Source organism: Ochotona princeps, chromosome 13 (assembly GCF_030435755.1).
Source record: "Ochotona princeps isolate mOchPri1 chromosome 13, mOchPri1.hap1, whole genome shotgun sequence".
Taxonomy (NCBI): domain Eukaryota; kingdom Metazoa; phylum Chordata; class Mammalia; order Lagomorpha; family Ochotonidae; genus Ochotona; species Ochotona princeps.
The window spans coordinates 13412396-13438950 of NC_080844.1; the positions used below are offsets into that span (position 1 = coordinate 13412396).

General features: G+C 51.0%; 1 protein-coding gene across 1 annotated transcript; it reads left to right on the plus strand.

Annotated features, from left to right (window-relative positions):
• Positions 1–820: 820 nt before the first annotated feature.
• MAT1A (methionine adenosyltransferase 1A) lies at positions 821–19952 on the plus strand. Its single transcript, XM_004583357.4, has 10 exons — positions 821–939; positions 1029–1350; positions 5005–5082; positions 6422–6544; positions 12048–12160; positions 12558–12701; positions 16766–16984; positions 18408–18590; positions 18895–19028; positions 19605–19952. Exons 2-10 carry the CDS (start codon positions 1257–1259, stop codon positions 19705–19707), a joined length of 1191 nt encoding a protein of 396 aa, XP_004583414.2. The 5' UTR covers positions 821–939; positions 1029–1256; the 3' UTR covers positions 19708–19952.
• The last annotated feature ends 6603 nt before the right edge of the window (positions 19953–26555 follow it).

The following is a 26555-nucleotide window of genomic DNA, read 5'->3' on the forward strand; positions in this document are numbered from 1 at the left end:
ATGATTAGGTCATTAGAATTGTTACTTGAACCATTGCTTTCCACAGACCAACCCTGGGTGCACAAGGTTCAGACTGATTGCCTTTTGCTGCATTCTAGTTGTGAGTTGGGTTCTCGAACCATTTCTGATTCTCTGTTACCTCCATCCCCCACTGTTCTGTGGGTGTAAGGATGCAGCTAGTTGAAGATCTGATTCTACTTACTCTTTCCTTTGGTGAAAGCAAAAATAACACCAGCTTTACAAACATGGGGCAAGATGTTTACCAAGTATATAATACTAAATGTGTAGACATATAACGTATCACTTGGAAACATTGGGAAACTGGAATCTGATCATTCCTTTATTGCTTATAAAAGTCCTTTTCAAAAAAAAATAGGAAGAAAGAAAAAGAAAAACCCCACAAGGTTCTCTGTTAATAATCAGGTGCTTTGGTTTTTAACATCTAACTTCTTGAACACCCCTGCCAGCCTCTTAGAGAAGTTAAGTGTAGATGACTTCTGTTATAGCAGAAAAAATGAGGACTCAAAGCTTTTCCTCTGGAGTAATTTTGTTGTGTAACATCACAGCTGGCTCTGAATACAGGTGCATGCCCCTGCCATGCCCTGAGAAAGGAGAAGGAGAATAGCCCAATCCAGATAGGACATGGGGGAGGAGTGAGTGCCCAACTGCAAAGCCACGCGGTGTTGCAATCTCAGTCTGAACCATGTCTCTGGGAGAGAGTTTCCTGCTGCCTGTTTGTGTCTCTGAGTAACCACAGACCACCCCCCTGGACCCGCCCTCCAAAGTGAACCGTGGAGCCATCCAGACACCTCCTGCAGTGCTGGAGCCACATTTCAAAGAAACTTGGATTCGGTGAGGGTGTATACAGTCTCCTTTACCTTCCGCCGGGAAGACGCTTAGCTCTGGGGTGCTCAGAGCACAGGACTGAAATTCCTGCAGGTAAGAAGACCCTCCCCCCACCCCCAGGAAATGGACTCCTCCAATCTTCTCACATGATTAATCAATCACTTTCACTTTTCCATATATAGGAGTCACCCAGGAGCCAGCTCCCGGCCAGCCAGGAGGAGTGACACATCTGTAGTCCATCCACCCCCTCTCTTCTCACCCATCCACGCCTTCCTCTCACATGCTCAGGGTTAGTTAGGATTGAACCCAGTGGCTGAGCCAAAGCCAAGCCTGTTGGGGTTAAAGCAAAAAAACATTCAGGCCAAGTCACAGCATTCCCTGGAAGAAGCTGAGTGGAGAAGTGTGGAAAGATGAATGGACCAGTGGATGGCTTGTGTGACCATTCTCTCAGTGACGAAGGAGCCTTCATGTTCACATCAGAATCTGTAGGAGAGGGCCATCCGGGTGAGTAGGTCGGCCTGGACCCATGGGCAAGTCCGCCATTCCCAGCTCCTCTTGAAGAACTTACTTTTAAGGTCTGAAAAACTGATGAGTGTCTGTGACTGTAAGGGGCCTCTAGGGGAAAGCACTATGAGGTCTTTTTGTGAAACATTATGAAGCCGCGGCCCCATGCTGCTCCCTGCCACTGGCAGCATGGTGCAGTGTGGCTGCAACTGTGAACAATCAAGTTGCTTGGGTAAAGGCATGATACGTGTGAAATGTATCATCAGATTTTCACTCTGCATAGGTATATTTAGGTATTTTTATTTGGAAGGCATATTTACAGAGAGAGAAAAGGAGGAACAGAGAGAGAGAGGTAGAGAGAGAGAGAGCTGAGCTGACTTTGCTGCTTTCTCAGTCCACATACAGCGAGCTAGATTGGAAGTGGACCACCTGGGACTAGAACCAGCACTCATCTGGAATGCCAGTGCTGCAAGGCAGAGGATTTGCCTATTGAGCCACCGCACCAGCTGCCAGATATTAACTTTTGATTTGTTCATTGAGTACAGATCTGAATCCGTTCTCATTGAGCAATCTGAATGTACGTAATATTCCTCCTACCAGCCCAAGGGCTCCTGAGTTCTGGAAGGGAAGCCAGTGCAGTTTAGACCAACAGCCTTTCCCAGTTAGGTCTCTGGGTACAGGAAATCTCAGCCGTATTACCTAAGAGAAGTCCAGAGGACTTCCTGGAGAAGAAAGAAAAGCATGCAGGCGCTGCTTTGATCCCTGCAAGCTGGGTGGGCTGTGATGTGGGGCAGTGTGGAGACCCTCCCTGGGGATGGTGAGGACCAGGCTAGGGCACTGAGATCCCCGAGGATGAAGATTCTCAAGCCTTGAGGATGCATTGACACGTCAAAACCCAGAGTGCTGGCTTCCACCTGGGCTGTCTGCATCAGCAGGTCCTGGGGAAAATGTGCATTTGAGGGTGTTTGTTTGTTTGTTTTAGTAAATTCTAAATACAGCCAATGTGGAAACCACAGTTTGAGAACTGCTGTCCCAAGACAACCCTACAGGCTAGATATATTGGTTTCTGTATTTAAGTCCATCCTCAAAATTCATTTTTGTGTTTGAAAAGTTTGATCACTCGACCACCAACTATACCTTTCTCTATCTTCCTTGTTCTTAAAGAAATGTAATTCTGTATTTTGTAACTCATTGTTCAACACCTCTTCTGTATGCTTTAGCTAGTGGTTTTCAGTGGAAGCCAGTTTTGTATTTGTTTCTCAAGAACACGTTTTAATGGCTGCGATTTTGGTTGTTACAACAAAGGAGGGAAAGCTCAACTGGCATCTATTCTGATAGAGGCCAGACAGTCTGCTGAATGTCCTACAGTGCATAAGACAACCCGGGAGCCAAGATTTATCTGGTACAAAACGTCAATAATGCTGCTGTGGAAGAAACCTTGAACTAGATTGAGTTGTGTCTGTGGCTTAGCTTGAGTCAATGTACATAGCTCCTCTCACTGGGCACAACTCTACAGGTACAACAGTTAACCATGACTGTCATGGTAAAAACATGGTTGGTATCTGACACATCCAGGGCTTTCAGATGTCACCTATAGGTTAGGACAAAAAGGAGCTCCATTTGGAGGAAGTGGGTCGTTTGGTATACAGGGGCCAGTGTTTGGCCTATTGTACAGGACAGCAGTGTGCTTAGTGGACAGACCGTGAAAATCCCAGCCGATCAGCTGATTGTTGTTTTGTTGTTCTGTTTCATGTTCACCCATGAGTTTGTCAGATTTCCCCTTTCACTTGCCACTTCAACCGAACTAGTTAGCTTTTTTCTAAGGCTTGATGATTTTTGGCTTGCCATTTCATTTGTAATGCATCAATTCATGATTCTCCACCAGAAAGATAAAATTAATACATTTTTTTTGGTAACTTCCAGGAAAATCAGCTGCTGGCTAATGGAAGCTTAGTAATGATACTGGTAGAGTAGTTTGGAAGCCTGAACAACAGTTCTAAAATGACCCCTTGGAGCCTGGTTTCAGTCCTGACACCCTTGCTCTGCTCTGGCCTTAATCCCCAGTCACCATCCATTCCCTATGCAGAGTGGGAACATGTGAGCTGGATCCTTAAACAGGCAGAGGTGTTCATGATTGACAAGTGAATGGCTCCCAGGAATCATGAGGAGTCACTGTGATGTGTACAATTCCTATCATATGTTTATTGTAGGATATTTTAGTAGCAGGAAACCTTCATTGGAAAGGGGTATGCAGAGGCCATGGACTCAGACAAACTTTGATTTAAAATCAGGATCTGTAACAGCAGAGATAGAAACGCTCAACCATATGTTTAGTAATAGTTTCTGAAAGAACAATTAGAGTGCTCACCTTCAATGGGACATTAACTAATACCTGTAATTTCCTAATAACTGCATTTAAAACTGATCTGCTTGATTGTGAATCTGGAATTTTTTTTTCTAAAAGATTTATTTGTTTTTTATTGGAAAGGTAGATTTACAGAGAAAAGAAGAGACAGAGAGTAAGATCTTCCATCCACTGGTTTACTCCCTAAACAGCCACAACAGGCAGAACTGAGCTAATCCAAAGCCAGGAGTCAGGAGCTTCCTCTGGGTCTCCTATATGGGTACAGGGTCCCAAGGATTTGGGTCATCCTCTGTTGCTTTCCCAGGCCATGAGCAGGGATCTGGATCAGATGTGGTGCAACCGGGACATGAACTGGTATCTATTTGGGATGTCAGCACTTGCAGGTGGATGATTAGCCTGTTGAACCATTGCAGCAGCCCTAAGAGTGGATTTTTCAGCAGTTCCATTTAGTGGTCTACATGCTAGATCAAGTGGTATGTATAAGGCAAATAGAAGTCTACGATCAAATCCCAGTTCATGCCACTTTGAACACAGAGGTCAAACCCAACTGTTAGGACATCTAGCCTTTGGGAGACCGAGTGGTGGTGGAGGATCATCAGGGAGATGCTCGCAGATGTATTCTGCAAAGCTGTACTGTGTGGAGCTTTCCCCTTGCAGAGTTTATCATGGGTGGAGCTGTGTGCTTGGTGTGAGGTGCATTGCATCTCATGGAACCCACAAGCCAGTGTAGCTCTTGATCCCATCTGATTTCACATCCTGGCACAGAATCTTACTGATGTTACTAACCATTTTAACTTGGGTTCCCAGGATCTTCCTAGTTGATAGGATTAAAGAGAATATGTTTTAGGATAAGAGACTTGGGTAGATTTTGTGCATGTGTCAATAGCTTTAGACTCTGAGAACAGCCGATTAGTTACATGTGTGGGATACTTTTACAAGTTCATGGAAGATAGATTTTAAAAACATTTTTTTCTTTAAAGATTCATATTCCATGATCTCTTCACATTTCTTCTCCTCTTTTTCCTCACCTAAATACTCTCTTTTTTCCTTTGTTCCCCTTCTCCTTTGTCATCTTCTTCAGGAATCCTGTGACTGTCCTCTATAATCAGACAGACATGGGAAGAAATAGAAATTCCAAGTTATTTCTGGGTAGCTTACAGATAAGAAAAATACTCTCATAGGTATGTAGATTTGCTGTGTGAGCCGACAGAAATATAAATTTTTTTTAAACACTTCAGTTGCACCAAGCATTTATATGGTTTCTACCCATGTATTTTCTTCTTGTCCAGATAAGATCTGTGACCAGATCAGTGATGCCGTGCTGGATGCCCATCTCAAGCAAGACCCCAACGCCAAAGTGGCTTGCGGTAAGTGCTACCAACCCTCTTTTTGTTGGAGATTTCCGGTAGGCTGGACTTCAGAAGTTCATAGTAGGTAGGAGAACACTGTAGTCTTAGTTCTCAATTTCAAAGACATTATCCTCTGTGTTTCTTCATCATGTGATCTTCCCTATGGAAGAAATGAGGAGGAGAAACATGTCTAATCCAAACACTCCGCAAAACAACTTGGCAATGAATTTTAGCAAGAAATTGGCCTTGGCTGTCTCGGCCACTATAAATGTTGGCACATTGGTGGGAAACATGGCCTCCCTGAGGCTGGAGCTCCCTGGGAGTAGAGAGGCCTGTCACAGCCCTTGAGATGAATCTTCCAGAAGAGATGAAAGAGCTCGAAGCCAGGGAACTGTGTCTGTGTGCTGGGCTACACTCTCACCACACAGGTGTGGGCTTTTGCTCTTATTCTCCTGCCTCTCTGTGCTATTATTCAGATGTTGAGAGATTTTCTTTTTGCCTTCTATCTGACAGCAAATAGGAGGGCAGAATCTTCACTGATTATCAATCAAGCTAACAGCCTTCCTAGAGAACATTCATGTTAAACTCAAGCTCAGCAGCCCTTCTTTATATTTGCATCCTTCACTGCTTCCTGGAGGCCCATGTGGGCAGATCTTGCAGGACAAAGGACAAAAGCCTTTGAAACTCTTGGCACAGTAGCAAAGCTAGAAGGCCCCAGAACATGGGGGGCCCCAGGTTTAGTCTGCCTACTTTACTTAGTGCATCGTGATGTCAGGTATAGCAGGTTTTTGGCTGAAGCCATGGGGCAAAAATGCCCCAGCTGGGACCCCAAGTCCTGTTCTCACTGTTTGAAACCTCTCCTGGCCACGGCACAGACCTGTCTTTCCCTCTCTGGTGGTCTCTTGGTGGGAGACTTTAGATGACCTTATTAAGTAGCTGGAGAGAAGGTTGGTCCGCTTTGATCTTTTGAGAGGGATCCCACTTCCTACAGCCCACAGTGGCAACTGATGGGGTTGGGGAGTGACAACTTTCCGTAACCATTGCCTCATTTGAGTCTATCAGCAGTTGTGTTATTATATCCACTGGATGGTTGGGGAAACTGAGATGTATGTTAACTAAGTTTTCCAAGATGGCAATAAGCAATCAGTCCTCAGCATCAAACTCTACTGCAGTCGAACCTTTTTCCAAAGCACCATTTTCCAGGCAGCATTACCCCCTTATACTGGCATCATTGTGCTCTTTTTGGAGTTCATTCCTCATAAGGCCTCCCCCAGAGCCTTTCTGTTTATACTGTGGGAGGGTCCAGGTAGTTGAACTTCTCTGCTGTGGCTGCTAACACCTCCTCCTTCCCTTGCAGAGACGGTGTGCAAGACAGGCATGGTGCTGCTGTGCGGGGAGATCACCTCCATGGCCATGGTGGACTACCAGCGGGTGGTGAGAGATGCCATCAAGCACATTGGCTATGACGACTCTGCCAAGGGTGAGCAGGATCATCCGGGCCTGACCCCCACATAGGTCTCAGCTGAGAGCATCCTCCCCGCTGTGCCAAGGCAAGCCTGAGCCTTAGAGACAAACAGTCCTGGACCTGTCTACCAGGTGCCAGCTCCAATGCTCTGGGAGGAGTGAAGCAGTTAGTTGGCTGGATTCAGGTGAACTATCCTATATCCTTCTATAGTCGGCCCTACTCTTGGTGAAAACCCTGGTTTCATCATGCCAGTAAAGGCTTTGGAGAAGAGAGAAGGACCTGGGAAAGACGGTTGGCCCTCTCTCGGAGATGCCCTCTCTGCCAGGCATGATGCTGAGTCCTTTTTCAGCTGTTGACATGATTCTCATGCAGAAGGTGGAGACTTGGAAAGGAACACGTTGACATATGCTGCCGTAGGCTGTGAGCGGCTGCCTTGCTGGGGACTCCTGTGCTTTGCACTAAATGGTGCCACTCCCCATCACAGACATAGGAAAAAGATGAGACACTCCAAAACTGGTGCCCACAGTAGGTGAAGGACACAGGCTTGTTCTAATGCCAGGTAGGACAGGGGCTAGAATCCCAGGAAGGGCAGAGGCACGTGCCATTGGAGGGAATGAAGGAGGAGCGTCAGCATGACCAGGTGAGCGTGTGGGCTGGAAGGACCGAGGGACTGATGCAAACTCTGGCATCTGAGACTGGGCAGACCAGGAAGCTGCCCAGCCTGGAGGGGCAGCCAAAGACCAGAGTTTAGAGGTCCGGCTGAGGGCTGGGTGCAGTGACACTGGGGAGGAGATTCAGGGCCACACTGCCTTCCTGGGAAGGACTCTGGCCCCAATTCACAAAAGTTCCATGACTCTATCTGTCAATATTCAGGCAATTCATCTATCTATCTATCTATCTATCTATCTATCTATCTAATTTGGAGTGGAAAGACAGTAAGAGAGAGAGAGAGTTCGTTCTCAGCTTTGGTTGGATCCAGCTCAACTGGCAGAGTTTTCCTGTGCCTACGCTTGTCAGTGGACCTGCACCAAATGGACTGCCCTAGGTTGTTAAACCCACCGTGCAGCACATGGGCATTCCCTTGCCCCCCAATATTTTCTGCTCTTTGCTGCAGAGATGCTGGACTCACTGCCCCTTCTAAACCCTGAGCCATTCCTTTGGTTCCTGAATTCCATCTCTCCAAACCCCTCACAGTACCCACTTGGTTTCCAGCAGTAGAAAGTAATGAAGAAAATGTAATGAAAAAAGAAAGTAATGAAGTAAAATGTATAATGCACAGTATTGAATGAGAGAGTCACTTGGCAGCTCTCTAAAGGCGGCATTGATTTGCATGTTCCAGAAACATGCCCTGGGACACGGAGGGGTGCAAAGGGCAAAGGTGACCTGATGATGCTGCTAGAGTAGATGGCACAACGTGACGCGGCCGGTAGTGGTGGTTATGGGGAGCCAGACTGCTGGTACCATCATCCAGGGATACTTAGGAATAGGAAGTCAGCTCTGAACATCTGGAGATGCAGAGCCAGATGAGGCACTTCCTGTAGGCACAGAGACCCAGGAGAGAGGGGAAAAGCTTGTCATGCTTAAGACTGATCTTGAGTTCACGGAGCTTCATAAATAGTCTTTGGGCCCAGTGTAATGGCTCAGTTGGCTAATCCCCCTACAAATACTAACAGCACATATGGGCACCAGTTCATGTCTTGGCTGCTGTACTTCCCATCCAGCTCCCTGTTTCTTGCTTGGGAAAGCAGTGGAGGATGGCCTAAAGTCTTGGGACCCTGTATTCACATGGGAGACCTGGAAAAAGCTCCTGGCTCCTGGCTTCAGATCAGCTCAGTTCTGGCTGCTGTGGCGAGAGCTGTCTCTCCTTCTCTCTATAAATCTGTCTTTCTAATATATATCTTTTGAAAATTACTATTTGGCAGTTAGCTACCCAGCTGAATCTCATTCATAAACAATCGAGTGAGTTTGTGAGCGTTTGTTCATAAACCCATCCTGGCTGTGCAGTGGGAGGCTAGGCTGAAAGAGGATGGCTGAGGGTTCAGGAGGAAGGTTAGTGAGTTTGTGGCTACGCTTGACATTGTAGTGGAGGTACCTATATGGTTCTTTCTTTTTTTTTTTTTTAGAAAAAAAAATTTTTTTGAAAGGCAGAGTTAGAGAGAGAGGTAGAGACGAAGATCCTCCTGCTGCAGGTTCACTCCCCCAGTGGGCACGACAGCCAGGTCTGGGCCAGGCTGAAGCCAGAAGCTTCCTCTGGGTTTCCCACATGGATGAAGAGGTCCAGGGAATTGGATTGCCTTCTGCTTCTGCTTTCTCAGACACATTAGCAGGAAGAGAGCTACAGGATCAGATATGGAGCAGCCTGGACTTGAACTCATGCTTCTATGGGATGCCAGAATCACAGACAGTAGCTTAAACCTGCTGTTGTACAATGCCAGCCCCCATTTTGTAACAATTATTATTTTTTTTATTTATTTGAAAGGCAGAATGGCAAAGAGATCTTCCATCCACTGGTTTGCTCCCCAAATGGCTGCAACAGCTGGGGCTGGGCCAGGCCAAAGCCAGGGACTAAGAACTCCATTCTGGTCTCCCATGTGCGTGACGTGGCCACAAGTAGTTGAGCCATTTTCCACTGTTTCCTCGGGCACATTAACAGGGAGCTGGACTTCAAGTAGAGCAGAAGGGATTCAAATTTGGCACTCTGATGTGGGATGCAAGTGTCTCAAGCAGTAGCTTAACTTGTTCACTGGCATCTATTTTTTTTATTATATATATATTTTTATTAATTATTTTGCATTATGTGACAGTTTCATAGGCTCTGGGAATCCCCCCACTCCTCCCCCTCCCCTCCCCCCTGGTGGATTCCTCCACCTTGATGCAGCATTACAGCTCAAATTCAATCAAGATTCTTTCCTTGCAAACATATACCAAGCATAGAGTCCAGCTACTTTTATTGTCCAGATGGGGTGAACAGTTTCTTGGGGAGACCATTTCTGGTCTGAAGTTAGAGCTGGTAGCAATTTGCAATATTATGGAATTGACATGGTTTTGAGTAACCAGTATGTTAAAAAAAAAAAAAAAAGCAAGTCCTAACCACAACCTATGATTAGCTCATTGACATTTCAATTTTAGTTTATATACAGGACCGGCTGCTATATACCCTAAAATGGCTATAAGGTACCATTCAGCTGTCTCGTGTCTATTTCATTTTAGTATTTAGCCATTTGTTGTGTTGAAGTATAATTTTGCTGATCTTGGCAGATTTTAGGATAATCTAGACTGGCTTGTAACTCTAACAAGATATTTGTCGACATGTAAGGTGCAGAACATTTTTTTGGGGGGGGTGTGCAGGAAAATCCTCAACACCATGGTGAGGAGTAACTAATCTTCGTGTCCCACCCAGCGAGGCATGAGCCAATCCATGCCAGCTCTTTCCTGTCAGATTCCAAGCTCTACTTTCTGTTGTTTGTCTATTTATTTTAGGTTTTTTTTAGTTTGTATGATTGTTTGTTTGTTGTGAGGGGTTTTCTAAGCCATCCCGATGGTCACTGCGAGGGAGGGCGGGGTCCAGAGGTGGAGCCAGGCTCGGACCAGAGAAAGCTCTCCTCCCTGGTCCCGAAGGACATTTATTGTTCTTCTGTTTCTGTGGACCACTCAGGGCTTCTGGTTGTCTTTCCGATGACGTTGGTTTCTGCGCGGTAGTGTTTGGACTTCTTCCATCCCCTGCGGAAGCTCCGGTTGGGGGTGGGTGACCTCAGAGTACTCGGCCTCCGAGGGCATCCAATTCCCTGTGGCCTCCTTGGCAGTTGGGATATAGTCCTTGTTGCTCGTATTAATAGTTTGTAGTGAAGGTCTGGGAGTCTTCATGGTTGGGATCCAAGCTTCCTCCTTACTACCTGCTCCACTCTGGAGTGCTCCCCTGCTCTGGAGTGCTCCCCTGTTAAGAGGTTGTCAGGATCGCACCCGATTCCCCCCTCAACTGGCATCTATTTTTAAAAGTATCTATTTAATTTGTATGGAAGACAAGGAGAGTGAAGTCAGGGAGAAGAAAGCTAAGGATGGAGGGAGGCAGGGAGAGAGAGAGAGAGAGAGAGAGAGAGAGAGAGAAAGGAAAAGAAAGCAAGATTGGAAGTTTCCATTTACTGGAACACTTCCCAAATGGCCCATGATTACTGGGCCTGGGTTGGGACCAAGAGCCAGGAAAGCAAGTTTTCCACTTGGGTGACAGGGATCCAAATACTTGAACCATTACACCCTCTTGGGGTGTCCGCTAGCAGGAAGCTGTAACCAAGAACAGAGCCTGAGACTCACACCCAGGCACTCTGATACAAGATGCAGGTCTCACAGACAGTATCTTAATCGTGCATCCAGTGCCCACCAGTGGCACCCGTGTGTTCAGCCCCTCCCTCTTACAGTGCCCAGTGCCACTCCCAGCATAGCTGGTGAGGACTGCCAGGGAAAAATTACTCTCTCTGCATGGCACCTGGCTCCCGTGGCAGCTATCAACCAAGACACCCCAGGGAAGGACCAGCTATCCACCTCTGGACCGCAGCTTTGCAGGTGCAGGCCTCGGCCACCTGCCTCAGGCCTGTGCACATCTCAGGAAGAGAAGTCTCTGGCCTCAGGAGCATGTCTGGCTCGTACACATGTACCATGCATGTTCAGTACATGCAGCAGACAGGTTAGCCACGTAACTGGGCTTCTGCATGACATGCTGGAGGCCCTGAGTTTTCACTCAATACAGTCATTTATATATATATATATATATATACATATATATATATATATGTATATATATATATGATTTGTTTATATATAAAAGATTTATTTTTATTGGAAAGGCAGACCTACAGAGAGAAGAAGAGACAGAGAGAAAGATCCTCTATGTGCTGGTTCACTCCCCAAATGGTTGCCATGGCCAGACCTGAGCCGATCGAAAGCCAGGAACCAGAAACCTCCTCTGGGTCTTCTATGTGGGTGCAGAACCCCAATATCGTGGGACAACTCCTGCTGCTTTCCCATCCCACATACAGGGAGCAGGAAAGGAAATGGAGCAGCCCAGACACAAACTGGCATTGACATGGGATGCCAGTACCTGGGGGTGGAGGATTAGCCAGTTGAACCAACACATTGTCCTCCCTCATGCAGTGATTTTCAAACTGGTTCCTGGGGGGTGCCTCCTGGAGAGCTGGTAGAATCAGGATCATGAGCTTACCCACCTACACATCAGCCAGAACCATGTTAGTTAGTCCTGCCTAGCTTTTGTACCATAATCCTGTGTAAGATAATGGTTGCTCTCACCAGGACATAATGGAACCCAGTAAAATGCACAATGGAGTTCCAGATGACAGTGGAACTCAGCTAGCACACTGGGCCTCACCTGGGGGCCCCAGTAGAACTCAACTAGCTCAGGGCCTCCAAGTCCAATATAACCATCCCTATATCAGCATCCAGGCTGGGGCAGCCTCCCTCTGGGGTGTCTGGCAGGCGTCACTCAGATGTGCTTTCCTCCACGGCCTAGGCTTTGACTTCAAGACCTGCAACGTGCTGGTAGCTCTGGAGCAGCAGTCCCCCGATATCGCCCAGTGCGTCCATCTGGACAGAAATGAAGAGGATGTGGGTGCAGGGGACCAGGTAGCTCAGCCCTGCACATAGAAACCCATTTGTGGGCCCCTCTCCAGTGCAACCCGTCTCCGCAGCCTGGGATCCCCTACCAAGGTTGGGGAGTGATCAAGGTGTGTTGTTGAGTCATGGCTTGCTCACCCCATGAGGGCAGAGCCCTTATCTTAGTATGAGAGGTGGGAGGAAGGAGGGTGTGGCTGGAGCAATTTGGAAGCCCCACGCTGAGTGGCGGGGACTTTATTACGTGGCTGTTTGGCTGCATTGCTTGTCTCCCACTCCCAGCATGGTGGGTGGACCCAGGGAAGTTGCCCAGTCTGCTAGGCATTGAAGCAGCAGGGATGTGTTAGGTGGAGAGCTCAGCACTGTGCACCCCAGGGCACTGCTCAGGCTGTTGTGTGCCCGGCCCCAGGGTCTGATGTTCGGCTATGCCACGGACGAGACGGACGAGTGCATGCCTCTCACCATCATCCTCGCACACAAGCTCAACGCCCGGATGGCGGACTTGCGGCGCTCAGGCGTCCTGCCCTGGCTCAGGCCTGACTCCAAGACCCAGGTGAGCTGCCTGCGAGGCCCCCTGAACACACACGTGTGCACGCACACACACACACCCCTCTTCCAGACCCCTCTCGTTTTTCACATCAAAAATGTACCAACCCCGGAATTGGCAGCATCATCCATCATCCTCCGCTGTGAAAAGCGCTGTTAATTTGAAACAGCTTCGGCTTAGGTGCCCCCATCCCTGGATTACATCAGAAGACATTTTGGAAGGAAAGTACACAACAGCTTTTTTTTTTTTTCTTCCTTAACTCTGATGGTTTTCCAATCCCTGCCCAGTGCATCACACCCAATTTCAGACACCGTGGTGGAGCTGCTGCTCATGCATAAGCACATGCGCCTTGAACAGGCTGTGTGTGCTCTGTGGGTCTGACCATGGCCCTGGCTCTTGTTCTCATGGGAGAACTTTGATGTCATTGTGCCCGGTCCCAGTCCCAGGGGGCCCTGACCTCTGCTCCGCACAGTGTTGAAATCCGCCCAGCAGTCCACACCTGAAGGCCAGAGGTGATGCAAGCACTTGAACACGTGGAGATGGCCCATCAGCCTTCACTCCCCAATGCCCGCTCTGTGATTCTCTCCCCAGGGCCCTCCTCCCGGTGGTCTTGTGCACCTGCCCACCTGCCACGTGTAGCTCACTGTCACCTCCTGCTGGGCTGCGGGAGTGGACAGAGGGCCACCCTGGCCCAGTCCGGACCTTCGCCATCTCTGTCTCCTACACTTTGTCTGTGACCCAAGGGTCCCCCTCCCCCAGTCTCTTACTATTCTAACCCAGCTTTTCCCAGAGCTGCTGCACCTGCCTGGCTGGCCAGGATCAATGTCCTGCCCTCCCAAAACTTCCTCACTTGGAAACGCCACTGCATTTCCTGCAGGTTTCACTGTCTGTTGTTTTCTAGGACTATAGACGTCATTCCAGAGCAGGGAAGGGACACATTCACACACTTGTTACTCTGGCGTGGAAAGTCTTTCACCATATTCAAACCACACCTTCCTCTGCCTGCACCCCCAGCCCAGTCTCAGCCAGACCTACCTCATTTTACGTTCAGTGCTATGTCATGTTCAGGTTCCCACCCTCTGTCCTATCAAGGGGTACTTCCCTGGCCCTCACCTATCCATGAGTGGTCAGCAGGGTCCCCACGTCCTCATGGGTGCTGTTTCCAACCTCCTCCAGAAGGGCCCTTGCTCCTGCACCTGTACCTGGAATTTGGTGCCTACAGCTTTAGAGCTCAGCAGGTGCATGTGGCTCTGAGACACAGCCTTCTTGCTGCAAGCACCCAGGTTGGATGCCAGCCATGTTTGTGGCCTAAAGGAAACTTCCTACTGCCAATCACGTGACACCCTCCACCCCCACCCACTATGGGAAGCAGAGTCACCAGCATTGCTCTGGGGTCCGTGATGATTGTGGGACAGGAGAACTAAGTGCAGAGATTGTGGGGGGCACCAACAGAAGGGATAAGCAACTGCTGGCCTGCCCCATCCTGGCACAGCATGAGGATGTAGAGACAGAATGGAAATTCCTGGACAGGCAGATGCTAGAACAGGGAGGAAGGCAGCGTAGCAGAGACAGCCTTTGTTTCTTCCTGTGTGCAAGCGGGGAGGGAAAGATCCACCCTCTCCATGGCCTCAGCTTCTGCTTGCCTTGGGCAGGAAACTATTTCCAAGTCTAGGAGGTAGGGGAGTGAGGAAGCGAAGCTGAACTCTCTTAGGGTTTCCCTTCTTGCCAGGATGGACTGAGTTCTCTGAGTTGCTATGTGGATTCTATAGGCTTTGCCCCGTTCACCCCTGTTGCAGGCTGCAAGGGTAGTGAGTTTGCTGGGAGCTGTGCGTGGCCCCTGGGCCAGGACTATGGGGGCTGTGTGAGCCATCCCTACTCCCTTCTGCTCCCCCAACCCCGGCATCACACCACCTCTATGCAGCATCCCAGGAATGACCACCAGGCCTTCTCACCACCCCGAGCCATGAAGAACCCACGTCCTCTTACCGGGTCACAGCCCGTGAACAGGATGGGTCTTTCCACCTGAACAAACTGTTCGCTGCTGATATGGAGAGCTGGCTGGGTGCACAATGGCTATTTTTGTGCCTGGGTCAGAGCCTTGTTTTCCATGTTCCAACCACATCTTGTTTTTCCCCTACATCTTGCTGACGTGTCGAGATAAGAGGAGCATTTAGAGCCCTTTGCTCTACCTGATACTTCTACAGGCACTTCCCAAGGACGCTGTGCAGAGCAGGTGGCTGTGGGGGGTAAATTCACCCAGGTAGGTGCTAGGGAGCAGTGCGCAGGTGCTGAGGGCTCCAACATTGGCATCACACTGCCAGGCCCCATAGCCTACTCTGCGGCATCCCCTTCTGGGGCTCTCTGCTGGCATGAGGTCAACAACTCAGCAACTTCGCATGAGTTCCTACAGGTACACAGCTCAGCACTGAACAACAGCCCTTAGCTGTGAAGCCCGTCTCACCAGGGACAGGCATTTCCCAGCTGGTACTCCTTCTTTTGCTGCCTCTGAGCTCCACCTCATTGCCTTTGGGATCAAGAAAGTTGCAGAGGAGGAGTCAGATGCTGACCCAGTGTTGGGTGGCTGTCTAAGAACTTTTGGCTGGCAGGACTCTGCTGGCTGGGGACACAGCCCCATGAAAATGCTGCTTACTGTCCCCCAGGTTTGTCCAGGTCTGGTGTCCAGCAAGCTTATAATGGGGCCATCTCCTAGGGCTGTGTTTTGACAAGCCCTGCCTGCCCCTATGTCCATGCTCTGGACACTCCTATGATGAGTTCACAGACCTGTGGCCCAACAGATGGCCTTCTGGTTCTTGAATAGCAGCTTTCTGCTGGGCAAAGTCCCCCCTCTCACCCTCCAGCTCCCAGTCATATCCAGCTCTTCTAGCTGTGCAACCTTGACCAAAGCCATCTACATCCCCATGCCTCTGTTGCTTTCTTGTCTGTAAAAGGGGAGTGTGTGGCGGCGTCTCTTTGGCATATCTAGCCTGAAGCATACATTCAACCAATGTACCTGTTTTGCGACCTTACCTGCCATGCTCATCCTCCCTCTCCTGTTTACTCCACAAACCCCAAGTGCCTGGGCTGGTTTCCTCCATGACCAAAGCTCTTCAGCCTATGGCTTGGGCTTCCACACTCTGGTGTTGTCAAAAACAGCATCTCACCTGTACCTGCAGTAGGAACACCAGCATGTTGGGTCTGACCCAGCAGGGTTTGGTTCTTTGGTGCTGTGTGATGAAACTCCAGGCAGGTGGCTTCGCTTCCCAGCACCTTGGTTTTATCTCTTGTAAAGCAGTAGGTTCAATGTTCATGGAAGATGGCAGAGACAGGGCACAAAAGTGGCCTGGGAAGGTAGAAGGGATAGTTAATACTTGCATCTGCAGCCTGATCTGCCAAGGCAGTATAGTGGGCTCCTTCCCCCCAGGGCACACTCTGCTCGTATCTTCTTTGGGCAAGTCACCCAGAACCCAGCAGCCTGCTATTCTCTCTAACTCAGCCACCATGGCAGGGAGCCCCATGTATTTCCAGCACTCCTCCCCTAAGGGTACCAGGACCACCTGTCCTGCTAGGTTCTTGCTCTTTTCTTAGAGTTTTGATGCCAACAAATGTTCCCCAGGCCAAAGCTTTCTCTTGGCCCAAAAGACCTCGATTTTGTCCAAGTTCACATGGGCCCATGGATTCCTGTGGTCATTGGCAAAAGCAATGGACACCTTGGCCCTGGGATGTGGTGGGATAGGAACGGCTTTGGCCAGGTGGACATCAGTTGACACTCAAATGACTGAGGAAGAAAAAGAAAAGCCTAGTGGTCTTCAAGTGGAGGAAAAATTCAAGTTTCCAAACAACACAAGTTGTGGCCACATATGGAATAGCTATGCCTTATGCCCAAGTCGTCCCACAGTTTTTCCAAACTTACAAATGTGTGAGCTTCATTTTCTGAGGGTCTTTCCTCATGTGAGCTGTCCCTGTTGGCTCCTGGGAGCCCTGCCTCCCTTCTGGGTACCTGTGCTCAACTGTGGCATGCCATCAGCTCAGGCTTCGGCCTCACTGTGTCTCCCTGGCCTTCTGGTAAACAGGTGACAGTGCAGTATACACAGGACCGTGGCGCAGTCATCCCAGTGCGCGTCCACACCATCGTCATCTCCGTACAACACAACGAAGACATCACACTGGAGGACATGCGCAGAGCCTTGAAGGAGCAGGTGATCCAAGCTGTGGTGCCGGCCAAGTACCTGGATGAAGACACCATCTACCACCTGCAGCCCAGTGGGCGGTTTGTCATTGGAGGCCCCCAGGTATGTCCTGGTCTCTGAAGGAGACTTGCATTTATCTCTGCCAATGGGGTGACTTCTGTCTCGGAGCACACAAGGCTGCAAGAGGCTGCGTGGGGCAGTTCAGTCAGTGACCCCATGTGAAGTCAGTGAAATTCAGATTCCATACCTCTGGTGCACCCTCTTTGGGGACCTGCTCAGTGTTAGTACCCGAGGAACTGGGGGCATGCTCCTGGAATTCTCCCACTTAACTCTGCCTGGCCCCGGCCAAGTGGCCTTGCTTAGCCACTTAGTCACCAATGCAGAGCTTACTGGCTGACAGTTTCAAGTGGTGCTTGCCAGGGCTTTGCCTCATGCCACCTCAGGCTCTTGTGGACATCAAAGTGGGACCGGATTTTCTTTCTTGATTGCTTTCTCTCTCTCAGCAGAGTTCTGGAGACAGAGATCTTCCATCCACAGGTTCACTCCCCCAATGGCCAAAACAGCCAGAGCTAAAATGTTCTGAAGTCAGAAGTCTGGAGCTTGTTTTAGGTCTCCCACATGGGGGTGCAGGGTCCCAAGACTTTTGGGCCCTCCCTCACTGTTTTCCCAGGCCATAAGCAGGAAGCTGGATTGGAAGTGGAACAGCCAGGACTTGAACTGATGCCCAAAGGGAATACTGGCACCACAGGCTGCTATGCCACTGCGCCAACCCCAGGATTTTTTTTTTAATATGGAGATATCTGCTGCCCACTTTGTTCTGTACCGCAGGAGTGAGGAGGTGGAGGTCGACTGAGATACCTCTGAGATACTGCTGAGTGCTGCTGACTGTGGCAGCTCTACCACAAGGCTGAGCCCCCATGAGGGGCGTCAGGAGCAAGCACTGTGATGGGACATGGGCTGAAAGGAAGGCAGAGCTCACTGTAGGCTATTACAGAACTTCTCAAAGCCTGGACATGCCTGTGTGACCTGTGGATCTCTAGAAGGGAGGACCATGGGTAAAAACTTCCCCCAGATCATGAGACATAGAAGCCCCGGCCCTTTTCATGCTGTCTTTATTGCCTGATGTTGGCACAGAGTGAGCAGTGTGATGCCAGATTTGCTGGGTGGTACCAACCAGAGCCACAGCCTGGGACTGTAATTACTGCAATGGAATTCCTACCTGCAGGTGGAGTTCCCAGTGATTATAGTCTCAACATCAGATGTTAGAAGCGCACTGGGACCCCAGAGAGCGTGTGGTCCATCTTATGCTCCTTCCAAGATTCTGGTTTTTGATAGCCAGTCAGGGACTGGGATCAGGAACCACGGTTTCTGGCTGGCCATGACATGCCTGCTGGCAATGTTTAGTTGGGCAGCCCTCAAGGTGCCCCCCAGCTTCCACACTCCCCCACTGCCCCACAGCATCTCCCATCCACCAGCAACCTGCGGGCTCTGATTCTTATCTCTTCCTCTGTCTTCCTCTTCACAGGGGGATGCAGGTGTCACGGGCCGCAAGATCATCGTGGATACCTATGGCGGCTGGGGGGCCCACGGTGGGGGCGCCTTCTCCGGGAAGGACTACACCAAGGTGGACCGCTCGGCAGCTTATGCTGCCCGCTGGGTGGCTAAGTCCCTGGTGAAGGCTGGGCTATGCCGCAGAGTTCTCGTCCAGGTATGTCAGTCCCACAACCCTCTCTCCCAGCCCAAGGGACTCATCCCAGCATTGCCCTGCATTAAGGAGAAGGCGGCTTGATGGGAAAGACATGTGTTTTGCCAAAGATTGGGACTGTGTAGGTCATGTCAGACCTTCTGGCCAGTGGTATCCTCTGCAGGACTGGGAGAGACACCAGAAGTCTTCAGGGACAGAGGCACAGGTGCTCAGGGAATCCAGCAGGCATGGTCTCTGCTGCCCCCTCCTGGGGACATCCAAGTCCCCGAGGATGGCTGTGGTCGCTGACTCTGGTCCTCTATGAAAGGTTTCCTATGCCATTGGCGTGGCCGAGCCTCTGTCCATCTCCCTCTTCACCTATGGAACCTCCCAGAAGACAGAGCGGGAGCTGCTAGACGTGGTGAACAAGAACTTTGACCTCCGGCCCGGTGTCATCGTCAGGTAAGGGTGTGGCTACTTGGGCCCTGCCACACACAGGCCCTCAGTCGAGCAGCAAGGGACTTGCCAGGCTCTTGGGAGCAGCAAGAGGCAGGAAGCCATGGAGTTCTTGGTCCAACCCCATACCGCTTCCTGCACCCCCTAGCAGTGCTTGTAGCCAGCTGAGAGGGTCTCATCTCCAATTGAAGGCAGCTGTACAGGATGCTGTCAGGCCCAGCAGACCCCTGCTCCCAGCAGGCTGAGTTAGAGCAGCAGGGCAATCGGTGATGTTAAGCCTGAAGCTGAGGGGCTGGGGACAGAGTCAGCAGATTCTTTGCCATGTGCCTTCATTTCTCACATCTTGCCTGCTCCCAGGAAGGAGGTCGAGGGTGTGGACGTTAGCCCTTGCCCGCACCAGAGGTTCAGGGAGAAAGGAGAGCTGTAAGAGCGGAGTTCAGCCCTACCTCCTGATGTGTCTGTGAGCCTCAGTTTCCCCAGGTGGAGCAGGTGTGGGGCACTGCAGCCCTAGTTAGAGTCTGCCCGTCCCCGCACCTCAGTTCCCTGCCTGGGTTTGAAATACCCGCTCCCTTTTCCACGCAGGGACCTGGATTTGAAGAAACCCATCTACCAGAAGACGGCGTGCTACGGCCACTTTGGAAGGAGCGAGTTCCCCTGGGAAGTCCCCAAGAAGCTGGTGTTTTAGAGCCCCCCAGGGTGGGGGGCAGCTAGCCCCAGTGAGGGCCTAGTGGCATCCAGGTCTCCATGTGTCCCTTCTCCAAGACTCCCCCCAGACCCTCCCAGCTCTGTGCTTGGGCTTACCCACAATCCCCTGGAGTAAAGCCAGACCCCTTAAATTCTCACTCTAGCCTGGCACCACCACAAATGGCAGGAGGCAGGTGACCTCCTGATGGCTGGGGGGCAGGTGTTAACATGAAGAGACACAAATCCCCCACCCTTCCCTCAGGCCAGGTCATGGTTCCCTTAGTGGTCAAACCATCCACAAGAGTGGATCCCCACACCTTTCCCTCTTTTTACCCTTCCCCTCACCCCCTCCCCCTCCCCAGCCCAAACACTGAGTATGTCCCACTTCCTCCCCTGGCTTAAGCCAAGGTCAGGACATCGCACAGGTGCCAAGCTCCCTGAAGGCCCAGTTGAGCATCTGCCATTCATCTGTGGCCAGTACCTCCAAGCCAGGGCTTTGTGCACAACCCTGTCCAGGCTGGGAATGCAACTGGGATGACGGTGGGATTGATGTCTGCTAAAGCTTAGGGTTATTGGGAATTATGGGATTAATCTGTCAGCTCTTGGTGAGCCCTGGCCTCTGGTCTATGAGGCCTGGATAGAACCAGAGGACCTTCTCATTGGCCTCATTGATCCAAGCTCCAGGCATCCTGGCCCTTGAGGCTGGCATCAAGTTTGGCATTAAGAGAAGCAGCCTTGAAGTCCTAGCCCTTTGACCACCTAGAGATGTGCAAGGTTTTAAGGAGGGAGTGATCCAAGTCAAGTTCAATCTCACTTGAGCTTCCTGGTGCAGGGGCAGCAGCTCAGGTGACCAGTTCTTTAGAGGGGGACTGGAAGCCTGTGTTCCTCGTGTCTTTGATTCCCTCTGTCATGTGGAGGGCCCTTGGGGTAAAGGGGCCGATCTCTCAGATGCCCCTTCCGCAGTCTATAAGCCCAGATCCATAACACTCAACAGAGCCTGGGTGCCTCTCAGTGGTAGACCAGTTGGCTGAGATGACATGAGGGCACACACAGCCTTTCTCAGGTGGTGCTTGATGGGGCATGTCTGCTCCCAGAGTCCTGAATGGTTCTCAGCACTGTGGGATCTTGGAAGTGGCACACTGCTTTTTCAGCCCCAGACAGTGCTACTCACCTACTCTGTCCTCAGCTTAGGTCTCTGACCCCAACATCTCTACCATCTGCCTCACTCCCAGGATCACAGGCTCAGACTGGGGAGCACCAGGGACCCCAGAAAAACACTAGAGAGCAAGGTGCTTTCTATTGCTTTGATGCCTTCAATTCCCGGCAGTAGAAGGAGGCATACATCTGTCAGGGGCTGAGTGCCCGCAATTCAGGCCATATTAGCAATGAAAATTCAAAATTATGTGCTTTCCTTACCTCCTGGGAAAAACAAGGTCCTTTCTGGCCAGCATTGTTTATACGAAACAAAACCCTCCTGTTGTTGGTGTTCATTCCTGCTGGAATGGCGAATAAAAGCTTAAAGAACAGCTTCCTCTCTAGCTGCCCTCCTCTGGGTTGGCGCCCATCTAGGTCTCCCTCTCCCAACAGCCTTGACTCCACCATAAAGTGAACCCACTTTGGGCCCCTCCATTCTGGTCCCCATGGCGCACACCCTACCTGGGCTGAGCTCCTGGCTCCCATGTGAAGCCACGGTTCCACTCTCCTGGGGTCCACTGAGCTGACCCATTTCACATTTGGGGCTTGCTGAGGGTCAGCAGTGAGCCCCTGGCTGGTGCTTCTGGGCCCTCACAGTGCCCTCGGGCTGGCACATTCTGCTGCCCCAGCCCGCAGTGTTAACCATCTACTGTGATGTTTCCACAAGGTGAACACTCAGTCTGCACTTGACTGGGAGAATGAAGCTGAACAGAGGGAGGGAAGGAGCCTGAGGACAGCAGGTAGGGGAGGCAAAGCTCCGAGTGGTGGCCCCTTTCCCTCTTACATGTTTCAAACATGAGAAGAACATGCAAGCTTCTGTTTCATTAGAAGGTTGCCCTGGTAGTGGCCCTTAGCATCTTGGCCCTGCAGGCTTGGTCAGAGCAGGTGAGGAGATGTGACTCCTGCAGGGAGTGTGGGGCAGGAGTCAGCTCTGGAGCCCATCCTCGTGCAGGTTGACAGGTAGCCTGGGCAGCTGCTCCCTCCTACCCCATGAGCAGGCTGGTCCGGGCCCCAGGATGGGTTCACAGATCTTGTTGGCAACAGGCTGCATTCCCTGGTGGGGCAGGCAATGAAACAGTATGCATGTATCACACGTAACACACATGTGTGTGTTCGTTTCTGCAGCACATATATAACACACATGTGTGAGAAAGTGCACAAACAAAAAGAGTAATATGTTGGAGTCTTGCCTGTAGATTAAGGGCACTTTGGGTATCAAGTACAAAAATGAGCAAGGAAAAATGAAAACCGCCCTGCCTCATGGAGCCCTCAAGCGTCCAGAAACCCAGGGACATATGGAAGCAGTAAAGACTGGGTCAGCAGGGCAGGAGAAATCCCGGGATGGGTGGGCTGCCGTGGGAAGCCACATGAAGGCAGGTCTCCCAGGTTGGAGGCTCATGACTGGGCCAATCATTGCACAGACTGGTTTTATAAAGCACCTGTTAGGAACATGGTACCACGGCCAGGAGGCTTTAGGCACTAAACTTGTTTCAACGCTGGAAGCGACTATAAGGTGTCTTATATCTGCTTTTGTGGGTGGGGTGAGATAACTGGTGTGCTGAAATGGCCGACAAGGCAAATCTTGATTGGAGAGGCCCAGAGTCAGGCCAGCGGGCTGAGATGAACTTTATTTGGGCAACCAGGCCTATGGGGGTGACTACTGTGAGAAGGAATAGGGAGACATGATAAGATGTTTCGTAGTTGAAGAATCCCACCCCTCATCCCAGAAGAAAATCCAGCTAAAGGGCAGAGCCTCATCATCACCTTCCTGCGTGGAGAAGTTGTGGAAAGGGGTCTGAACGTGGTGCCCAGCAGCTTCAGACGCAGGAGCCAGGAACTGATGAAGATTCCAACAGGAAGGAGAGGCCGAGCCAAGGGCACGGAGGAGTGGGCATGGCCGGGGGAGGCTGTGTCAGCGCTAGGGCCAGGATGCCCTCCCTAGCACAGGCAGGCTGTGTCGGCCCATTTGCTGTGGCTCTCCAGGACAGGCTGAGATGACTGGCTGCCTGAGCCTGGGCTGGTGGCTGCTGGTGAGGACCCTTTTCTGGGGCTGTAGATTTCACACTCCTTACCACGTTCTCAGCGAAAAGAGAGAGGACTGGCACGGTGACACTGTGGCTAAGCTTTCATCTATAGCGCTGGCATCCCCTATGAGTGACAATTCGTGTCCCAGCTACTCCTCTTCCCATCCAGCTCCCTGCTTATGGCCTGGGAAAGCAACAGAGGACAGCCCAAAGCCTTGGGACCCTGCACCCTGGAAGAAGCTCCTGGCTCCTGGCTTCAGATTGGCTCAGCTCTGACCATTGTGACCATTTTGGAAGTGAACCAGCAGACTGAAGATCTTTCTGTCTCTCCTTCTGACTGTGACTCTGCCGTTCCAATAAAAATCAGTAAAATACAGAGCTGGAAAGGTCTCCCAAATCCTTGTTATGATGCAAATGTTTCTGCTGACAACCACCCACCCCATTCCTAACGCCATCACGCTGGCACAGGGGGGCAGAGTTGCCAAGAATTTCAACATGTCAATCTTGGCAGGGTGAAAACAGTCCATGACATTGCCAAATTCGATTTCATAAAAAACAAATTCTCGTGCATTGGCAGGGAAGGGCAAATCAAGGCAAAGGTAAATGGCAGAGTAGAAAAGCTTGGCTATGCCAGAGTGAATGACCAATAGGAGAGCAACCAGGAACCGTGACAAGGTGTGGTCAGAAGGTCAGGATGGGAATAAACAACAGCAATGGAAAAAAAAAAAAATAGGGGAAAAAGCTGCAAGAAACAAAAGATGTTCAGCAGCTCTTATGTTTCAAGAAATAAAAGCTTTTAAAAAGTGAAATATTTGGGCAAACAGCTAAAAAGGGGGGAAAACAAAGAAGAAAAGAAGCCTCTTAAAATGCAGGACAGGCAGAGATGTCTGGAAACAGTATTCCCTCACGAGTGGCCTTGCACCTGTGCCAACTTTGTAAAGGGCAGTTTCGTTAAAATATACATGTTGGTCCTACCTGGTTTGTGGGTCAGGTCAAGGATGACATTGGGATAGGGAGCGAGCCTCGAGTTCCCGGAACAGTGGAGGGCGAGGCCAGGGTGTGCTGGGCCTACGGGGTGCTGCTCTAAGGACGGCCCCCCGTCTGCGCCCACCTGTCCCGGAGCTGAGCCCTGGCAGGCAGGCAGCAGCATGACCACTCACCCCAAGGAGAAGCCTTCTAAGTAGCAGCTGCAGCTCCTGGGCCAATCAAGGCAGCCTCAGGACCACGGAGGCTGCCCAGGCCCCCCAGTGGACAGGTGGGGACACTGCGGAGGCCCCCTCCCTGAGCAAAGGGCAGACCCACCCTGCCCTGGGAGGGGGGGGCAGGCGTCTCCATTTTCCACTTTTTAAGTTTTCTCTGGTTTCTAGTTTTCTTGAGAAATAATTATAGAAAAATCATTTCTATTATTGGTCCTTTTTTCCAAAGAGATTGTGAATTTTAATAACTATTGCATGGTCACTTGATAGTGCCAAGGTGTAGATTAGCGTCTTTCAATGTATTAACTATTTAAAATATATATAGAGTTACAGAGAGAAGGAGAGAAGAGAGATTGTCCACCCACTGGTTCACTCCCCAAGTGGCTGCAATGGGGGGGAAACTGCACCAAGTTGCAGTCAGGAGCCTCCTCTTGGTCTCCCACGTGGGTACAAGGACCCAAGGACTTGAGCTATCCTCCACTGCTTTCCAAGGCTCAGAAGCAGGAGAGCTGGATCAGAAGTGGAGCAGCCAGGACTCAAACCGGTGCCCCTTTGTAATGCCAGTGCCACAGGCAGAAGCTTGGCCTATGAAGCCATGGCACTGGCTCCCACCTCTACGTCTGCATTTCTAGAATTCAGGTAGTCCTGTAGTCAAGCAACTGACAAGGGAGGACAGTGACCACGTATGAATTCTAAGCAATGGCTCATGAAGGGCTCTGTACTTCCTTCACTTACTCGTTTCGCGCAGGTTGTCCTCCGTTCCCTGTGACAGGGAGCACTGGTCCCTCCGGGCCTGGACCCTGGGGCAGGGTGGAGGATCCCGTGGTTCTGGCAGAGGGAAGGGAGAGCAGGGAGAATTCGGTGCAGGGTCGGATTGCTCTGCGTTAGGGCATCTGGGCCTGTGAAAGGAGCCTCGTCCGGAAAAAGAGCCTGCTCAAACACATGCACAGAGGGCTCTCGGGCCAGCTGGTGCCAAGCCCTCGGGGCTGGTGGTGGCCTGGACCCTCTGAGGTTGAGAGTGAGAGCCGCTGTACCCAGCAGCCTGGCTGAGCCAGGGTCCAGCATGCACAGGGCCGTAGACGGACTATGGGCTAAGAGCCTTTGGGTGACTGGGGGAGCGATGTTGGGAGCTGAGACCTGCTGAGCAGAAGGTCAAAGACAGCTCGTCCAGGGGCTCTGATGCACGGCTGTGGCTGGTGGGGACTGGGCATGCCCTGGGGCCTTCAAGGGAGAGTTGAAAAGGGACTCTAGAACTAGCCAGCAGGATCTGAAGCAGGCTGCAGGAACGAGCCTCCTTGAGCTCCAGCTAAAGGCGCGGCCATAGAAGGGGGAGAGAGAATTCGATGGGAGCTTGGGAGAATTAAATGGAGTCTCTGTACCTGTCCCCCAAGCCGCGCAGATGTAAAGCAGGGCTGGTGAATGTGGGGTAAATGAACCGCAAGTCCGCAGGTCCCCTCCACTGATTGCAGTTTCTCGTACGAGCCAGCAGGGGGCAAAGCCCGCACACATTCCCGTTTTTTTCTGGGTTCTGAGTGTTGCACGGGGGACGACGACCCTCAACGTTCAGGGCTCCTGGCCCTCATCACGGGCTCCTGGGAGGTCATGGGTCCTCCCCCAGTGGCCCTTCTCTCCTGCATAAGACTGTCCAGCGGGGAGTCGCAGGTTCCTGTATTAGCCCAGGTCTCACCCCAGGAAAGGGCTCTGTCATGGAAAAGATAGCTGACCTGAATGTTACTCTGTGCAGCGCTGGCAGCCAAGAGCCGGCTGTTTTCATGCCCATTCTGCCGGTGTGAGAACCAAGACTCACTGCAAAGTCACCCTTATTAATGAGGGGCGGTACCCGGTTGAGCAAGCTGTTGTAAGCTGCCTGCTCCGTCTTCCACCGACCTGTCGTATGGCTTGTGCTCTTGGTGGGACAAGGGGAAGGGTGGCTGGCATCAGGTTCTGCTGGCCTGGGAGCAGTCATTAGAGGGTTGGAAATATTCACATTTTTGGAGGAGAGCTGCTGAGTTTGGAAGCTAACCTGTGCATGGAACCTGTAAGAGCCCCTCTGCTTGAGGACATCGGCCTGTGTTCCCGCCCGCCAGAGCTGTATGGTTCCCTGGTCAGGATTGATGTTTGACCACAATGTACCTGCAGCTGCGGCAGGTGGGTAAGGAGCCCACGACAGGAGCTATGCAAGCACGCTGCTGCTCTCTGCTAGTCCTGGAAAGGTATTGAAGGCTTCAGAATGGCTCTCTGCCGAAGTCCCACTCCCCTCCAGAACAAGTGGTATGCAATCATGTCCCCAGGACTTCCTGTGAGCCACCCCAGAGCTTCCCTCCCTGGCTCCTAGCTACCCATACTGCTTGTCCTACAGGGTCCTGTGGAGAAGAAGCACTTGACCTCTGCTGTCTGTGTGTCTCCCCCAGGTCACAGGTGCTCAGGTTCCCCCT

Bases quoted from the DNA above. Each gene is read 5' to 3' on its own strand.
- MAT1A (XM_004583357.4), top strand. From the start codon at position 1,257: ATGAATGGACCAGTGGATGGCTTGTGTGACCATTCTCTCAGTGACGAA. The intron at 5,083-6,421 runs GTAAGTGCTACC...CTTCCCTTGCAG, and splicing joins CAACGCCAAAGTGGCTTGCG to AGACGGTGTGCAAGACAGGC. The intron at 12,702-16,765 runs GTGAGCTGCCTG...TCTGGTAAACAG, and splicing joins GGCCTGACTCCAAGACCCAG to GTGACAGTGCAGTATACACA.